At 33.8% G+C, this 7,786-nt stretch overlaps 1 protein-coding gene across 1 annotated transcript in view; it reads left to right on the top strand.

Moving 5' to 3' along the window:
- Positions 1-4,268: 4,268 nt before the first annotated feature.
- LOC138328182 (AF4/FMR2 family member 3-like) overlaps positions 4,269-7,786 on the top strand; it is a 101,347-nt gene continuing 97,829 nt past the window's right edge. The window contains exon 1 of the mRNA XM_069274858.1: positions 4,269-4,625. Coding sequence (XP_069130959.1) covers positions 4,597-4,625 — 29 coding nt within the window. The 5' untranslated portion in view covers positions 4,269-4,596. The remainder of the gene's footprint in view (positions 4,626-7,786) is intronic.

Raw genomic sequence — 7,786 nt, 5'->3', positions numbered from 1 at the left:
GGACCGTTGGCAATGATATTTATTTTTTTAAATTGCAGGACACAAAACGAAGAATTCAAGTGGAATTTGCTTCTTAATTGTATTTAATTCTTATAATATAAATAAACAAAACGGTGGCACATTTCACAGAAATAAAATGAAAGTTCACTCGTATTGGTAATAATGTGCATTCATAATGAAAAAGAGAAATTTGAATTTGTAGATAACAATGACACAGGTGACAGGAGGCCGTTACGGTTCATTGATCTGATCAACAGTTCCATTACTCCCTGCTGCAGCTAAAAGAATTTCAGATTTTATTCCACTGTCAGACAAACAAGTATATGAAAGCCGATTGGGCTCATTTTGGTAGAAAAAAAAATCGAAACGCGAAACTTTTGGCGTTATCAGGCGAAACTTTCGCGTTATGAGCGTGATGATCTATAAGGATCTGTAAAACCTACATCTTACCAGTTTTAGAATATGCATGTTAATTTTGGGATGAATGTACTTTGGGTGATCCAGAAAAAAAATAGAAAAGATTCAACGTGAGGTAAATAGAAAAATTATAGGTCTTCCATCATATGCTATGAACGATTCATAATATATTAAAAAAAAACAGGTTTAATAAAGAAAATGTGTGTTGTTTTAGGGTCCAGATCGGACCGTTGGCAATGATATTTATTTTTTTAAATTGCAGGACACAAAACGAAGAATTCAAGTGGAATTTGCTTCTTAATTGTATTTAATTCTTATAATATAAATAAACAAAACGGTGGCACATTTCACAGAAATAAAATGAAAGTTCACTCGTATTGGTAATCAAACGTAGACACTGAATTATTTGTCCGTAGATGGCGATCCAACATCTAAAAGTCCACAATTTGAATAATGTTCACACATACAGTTCACTATCTGGTAATCCAAGAAATATCCGTAGTGACCGCTTTGAAGGTTGGGAATCCAACTGATGTTCATAAATCAGGCATGGGTGTTTATAATAAAATGACCATTGTCCGATAGGTAAACCCGGATGTAATCAAGATTAATAGCATAAATATATTATCACAATTAAACGACTTGACAATATATCGGCAGTTTGATATGAAATCTTATCAATGACACCATTGTCTCAAGGAAGGTTATAAACACTTTGACATGTGAATACTAAACTTATCAACACATTTATAGGTAAAATATACAATTATATAACAACAAAGAACATCTCAAATGACACAGGTCTTGAATTTCTTTCATCTAGAAGAGAGAGGCGTAAATTGCAGTTGGTTTATAAAATGGATAGACACCAAACTCCAAATTTTCTAACAGACTTACTCTCTACTTCTGTTGGTGTAAATAGACCAGGCCTCACAAATAATTTCAACTATATAATTCCTGATTTCAGACAAGGACGTTATATGACGTAATCACTTAAAAATCCTTGTTTCAGACTTTCAAGCACTAATATGTCTTTTCTTCCTTCATCTTTAAGAATTTGGAACCCTCTTGATTGTGATATCAGATCTTTGTCTTTCGTATCTTTTAAAATCAGCTATCTTCTCTGATTTTCCTCTTCCTGTACCCCGCTACTACCTCCTCATTCCAGACCAAGACACAAATGCATTAGGCACGATCTCTACCACGCTAACCTGTCACCAGACTCAATCTGTTGAAGTTGCGGTTACTATTGTGAGAATGCCTATCACTACTTTTTTTAGTATCAAACATATTTAGCTGCCCGCGCATATCTAAGTTGTATCATTAAAGATGCTCCACCGCCGACAGAGCATAAATGATATTCATCATTTGAACAATAATTGGCGTTCAATCGTGTATATATATATGTCTAATTAACACAAAAAATAATATAAAATAATTTATTTAGCCTTTGGTGCATGCGCAATCAGTACTTCATTCCATATAGGATATAGTGACACGGAATTTTTTCGGGATGCAATTAATTATTTTTCATATTTTTAACTTGAAGTAAAATTTGAAGCTCAAACTTTTCAATGGTGGTAATGGTGTAAGGTAAGTAACTTTTGTAACTGAAGAAAAATACTAAATCGTCTGCTCCTGTTTTTGATAGTGAAAAAAATACCATTTGTCAGCGGTGGAGCATCTTTAAATATTTATTAATATATGTCTTTGGAAGTAAATTGTGATGTTTTTAGTAAAGTACACATTTTCATTAGATTCAGCGGAAGATTTTAACATGTTTACTTTATATATATATGTATATATATATCTGTATGTTAATATAAGTTATCTTTTTTGATGTCAATGTATGTTACCAGTCTATGCTGTCATCTGTTGTCTTTGTAACTTTGTAAGGAAATGGCTTCATAAGGTGTCATAACTTGTGCCAGGTCCTTTTCCCTTTTGGTAAATAAAAAATGTTCAAAGTCAAAAGAAGTTATTAAATTTATTTCATTAGCCATTTTGTTTAGTCTACAGTTTAATATGGGTGTAAAAACTTTACCGAGACAAGAAACAAGACGTATTGTTCTATAATTATCTAACTTGTCAGGGTCTCCTTTACGCTTAAATTATATATATTGGTTTTATAACCCCTATTTTCTATGAGCTTAGAATATGAAGCCCGCATCAAATATGATATTAAATATTTTACAATATAATGACTGAAGAAGCTACGGTGGATAACAAACATAACAGTTGCCTAGGTGAGAGTTGGTCATGAAAAGTTCGATGATTGACCACAGAGAGCAGGCGGGGACTTGCACAGGGACCTGCTGGCACGATTTTTTAACCAACAGTATATATATATATATATATATATATATATTCTATATGTATACTGTTGGTTAAAAAATTTCGTGCCAGATCCCTGTGGGGACTTGTAGTCGTAGGACAGGTCATACTCGATTCAAGAACTCAAGATTTTTTTCAAGATTTTTGTAATTCACTCATGAAATATTTACATATGTAACAAGAGGTCACAATGATAATAATAATAATCAGAGAAGAAATAAAACGAATGAAGAAAATGAATAAAGCGAGTTACTTTACTTGATAAAGCTGCATTGCATACAATGAACATTCCGTTCATTTTGTGAAAATTATGATAAATAAAGTAGTATCTCGGTATATAGATTTCTCGTAATGCTACAACAGATTCATTATTGCATACATATGGATAGTGGTACTCATCGCCAACACAGGAGGAGTGTACACCGCCAACACAAGAGGAGTGTACACACGATGTAGATGATCACCACTGCCCTCCATTATCGGGTTCATTTTTAATAATTAATTGGCCAGGTGAAAGGAGACCGTCCCGTGAAAGTGGGAGAGCCTGATGTTAACAACAACTCCAAATCTATATATTCTTAATATTTTGATCTTGAAGCAAAATTGGGAACTCAAACTTTTTAATGGTGGCAAGAGTGTTTAAGTAAGTAACTTTTGTAACTGAAGAAAATACTAATTCACATGTTCTTTTTATTAGGAAAAAAAACTATTTGTCAGAGGTGGACCATCTTTAACAATACCTATGGAGGTATAAATGTATTTTAAATATAAATATTTCCATACGTGTTGAATATATATTATTCCTTACGTATCGCTTAGAGAAATCTTTTATAATACCCAGGGTAATAAATATGAAATATGGACGAATTATGCGAGTATTGTACGAGTTATCTCCCGTTGATTAGTTCTGGTGAGCTCAGAACAGAGATCGATTGTCAAATCACTTCGACAAATTGTTTTAGATCTTGAAATCGATATTCAACAAAAGAAAATGAAATAAGGTGAATTTAAGAAAAACAAAGATAGTACGGATTTTAATGCATATTAGGAAAATTATCTAGATCTTAATATGAAGATTTTTTTCGGAATATTCTAGAGAGGTGATTAAATGAATTTAGATAAACATTTGATACAAAAATACCTTAAGTGAAATATGCTTTATTAAGATCAATTGAAAAATAAAAAGAATCACGATTAAAATGATTCCGATTTCACATTTACTTCACGCGAAATAGTCACTTCATAAATCCCGCTCAAATGAAACCCGATGAACACGTGACTTTACCTATCGTTTTGGCCTTTTTACTCATGTCCTGCACTTCATCCGACTTTGAAAAAATAAGTATATTTTTCCTTTGTTGATGATAATCATCAAATTTAGCTTTAATTTTAGATAGCGGATAACACATTTAGTTCGTTTTTGACCTGTTTAGCACAAAAATGAGTCTTTCGTTATTGATATCGCATATGTTGCCAAAACGGAAATAGACGTAAAATTCGGTGACAGCGCGTATGAATAACGAATGAACCATCTGTAAATAAGGTGAAATAATGGAGGAAAAGTGCTGAACAGTTGTGAATTGAAGACAGAAATTGATGGAAAATACGAATTTTGTTTTAAAACAAGATGTATTCGGATTTTCCGGAATTCGATCACGACTACATCGATTTATAACGTTAGAAATAACCACTTTTATACGTAGCTGAGCCGTGAAGTGGAGTAAAGATGTAGAAGTGCTGTAACAATCTGGGGCAGACGGTTTCCCAAAAATAGTATAAGAACTTGGTAGACACACGTGTGTGGACATTTCTACGAAGTTAATTTGGAAACCAGCAGTCTAAAGCATGGCTAGCAGCAGACAGTTTTCAACCAGGTTGGTATTATTGTAATAAATATGTTTTCAAACCCTGAAAACGTGAAATGGCCTCGTTCCAAAAAACACTGATCATGACCCCCTGAATACATATGGACCCATATGCACAACATGAACAACGTCACATATACTTGAGGACATAGTTCATAATATGAATGACCAGTATGAAACATGTATTTCCAGAAAAACGTTTTCATTGGACACATTGTTTGGTTAGTATTTACAGTACAGTAATAAGTTATGTATGAACAAGATGTTGAATATGACACAAGGAAGGGGACAGGAATTTTTTGTATATGTATACATCACTCACTCCCCCCCCCCCCCCTCCAAAGTCTAAACATCCTTATTCATCTCCATCCCTTTTGCATCTTGTGCCTCTAATTTCGTAAAATATTCCGTGATCATGGTCAGCGTACATAGTCAGTGTATATGAATCAAATGGTTTTTATGATCAACACAATTTTCAAAACAATTTTTGTACTGGCAGGGGACCGATAGTCGTCAAGTACCAATTGTCACCATCGCATGTGTATTTGAATGGTTATACATGAATTTTCATTAGTAAAGTTATATTCTGATAAAAGACGCTACCATGCAGGTTTCCACAAAACAATTGCTTGAAAATTTGTGCGTAATCATGCATATACACATGTGATGACGAGAATTTGTTGCTGACCAGAAGTATGATTAAAAACCTGAACATTCAATTCTGGTAAGTAAGGATGTTCAGCAAGTTTGTACAAGCACATTTGTTGTTTTTGTTAATACGGCTTAACCAAAGTTGTGAAAAATGTCAAACCTGCAGATATGTTATCTGCTTCCAGACAAGCTTTAAGTTGACAGAGATGTTCAAGGCCTGTATAAAGATCGTCAGATCTGTCAGAATTTATACAAATGGCCGAAGCAGACACTAATGAAGAACTCCATGCTAAAGGATTGTATACACAGATATAATCCACACTCTTGACTTTGTGTTGCAGTCTATGATGTTAACTTTTTTCACTGCTAGTCTTTTGGACTAGTAAACCTCAAAAATTTACTAGACGGATTATGTAAACACTAGTCAAAATAAATTTACAGCTGTTTTGTTCAGCACTTCAGTCATCATTACTTCACGATTTTTTCCCCAAAGTACAGTCTGAATGCATTCAAAATGTGTTGAAAATGCAATTGACCACTGCAGATAAAGTATTTTAAAACAATTTAGATGTGGTGGGAAGCCACTAGTCCAATTGGACTAGTTTATTACAATTAGCACTAGTGCGGCCATGAAATTACTAGTCGTGGGCATCTGACTAGTGCTTAAAGTCAAAGACCGGTGTTGACAAACATTGCATTGTGCAACATGGAATGCAGGATGCACCAATAAACCACTTGTACCATGGGACCAAGTACATATTTGATGGTGGAATGCCACAACACCAATATTTCTTGTCTATATTGACTACCGCTTCATATATAATTCTAAGCACAACATTCATGATATAAGATCAAAATAAAATTATATATATATCCAATGGAAATGCATTACCATCTTGTTCCACATACATTGATTCTGTCATAGAAAGACTGTCCCTAAACATTAAATTATGGGACAGGTAATACATAAATATATAGTGTTACATTTAATGAATCAATGATATTGAAACAGTTTGATTTTGCTATTCCTACATTGATATAGAAGTAGAGCTATTACTATATCTGCTATTCTAGTATTTCTAATTAATTTTATATTATATTTTATTTATTTATAATTATGTTCAACTATTATTAAGAACATGACAGGATTTGACAGGATTTTAGAGAGCCTAGAGAAAAAAATTCAACCTTCAGATATATGTAGGAGCAAATAAATGCATAACAATACCAGGGCCGGAACCCGAGACCCGCCAAGTCACTTTGTTGCCGGTGATCGACTTCATCCATGGCTGAATTAAATCCCTCCCTTAAGCCCTTGCCCAGAAGACTTAAATCAGTTATCACACATCCCAGATTCAGGTGTACAGTCAGTCCGGGGATCAAACCCAGAACCTTCTGAACACTAACCGGATGCTCTACCAATAATGAACTACTGATTGATTGCATTTTCAGAGGGTACTTTTCTATACCATCAGTATGGTTTATAATGTAATTTAGCCAAAATCAGGCGGTACCGCAGCCAGGTTCAACCGGCAAAAAGTACCGGGTACCGCCTGATATTGAAACCCCTGAAAAGAATATGCAGATAGTCTTGTGTTCACTGTAAAACTGTTAAGTGGATTAAGAGGGGCACAAGATTGTCAATGTGACAAAGTAAAATTTCTTGGCAAAAACAGCAACTGAATATGAACATTGCAAGATACCAAAATGATTTTTTGTCAAGTATAATCTACCATCGATTAGTCCTACCTCCTGCTGAATGTGACATAATATTTTGACATGATTTTGTGATATAGTGATTGCTGGAAAGTGGGAATATTAAATCATATTGTCCCACATTGTTTTAGTATCTCAGAACCTTTGTATTCAAAATTGTGAAGATTTCTGTCATCAATCATTTAGTCCTCCTCTTCACCAAGTTCAAATATATGCTATGAGGCTACCTAATAATAAATGTGACATCTTTAAATGACCTTAGCTGTTACAGACTGGAATCAGTTTTTCTGTGTTCCTTCTAAATTGGGATCATGTATTATTTAATAATTTATCTACTGAGTGAGCGTCAGTCAAATGGGTTGTATTTTCTTGTTCTACACATTGATTTAGATAGTTTAATGTTGCAAGAATTGTCAAGAACTTGAATATTTCATTGGCCATTGTTGACAGCTTTGTGATGAAAATCAATAGAAATGGATGCCATTGACCTAATGAATTATTAAGAAAAAGGTTGCTGCTGTTGATCAGATGCCTGGTGGATGCTGTGTGGTACGACAATTTTCAACTTCACTGCAGTAAACGCCTGTTAAAGATTTCTGGATATTATAGAAACCATGTGGTCATTTAAACATTTGGGGGGGGGGGGGGGAATTGTAAATATGAATTTTAAGTTGCTGATTATAGCTTTTAATTTCAATTATGTATTTGCTTGGCTTGTAATTGTTCATATTTTACTTAAAATCATAGTGTGTGGTTTCCATGATTTGATCATGGAGAGAAGTCCGAGTTCAAGAAAAAGAACC

Source organism: Argopecten irradians, chromosome 7 (genome assembly GCF_041381155.1).
Source record: "Argopecten irradians isolate NY chromosome 7, Ai_NY, whole genome shotgun sequence".
NCBI classification, from domain to species: domain Eukaryota; kingdom Metazoa; phylum Mollusca; class Bivalvia; order Pectinida; family Pectinidae; genus Argopecten; species Argopecten irradians.
Note: the sequence above shows the minus strand (reverse complement) of the source record. Positions and strands in the feature narration are given on the sequence as shown.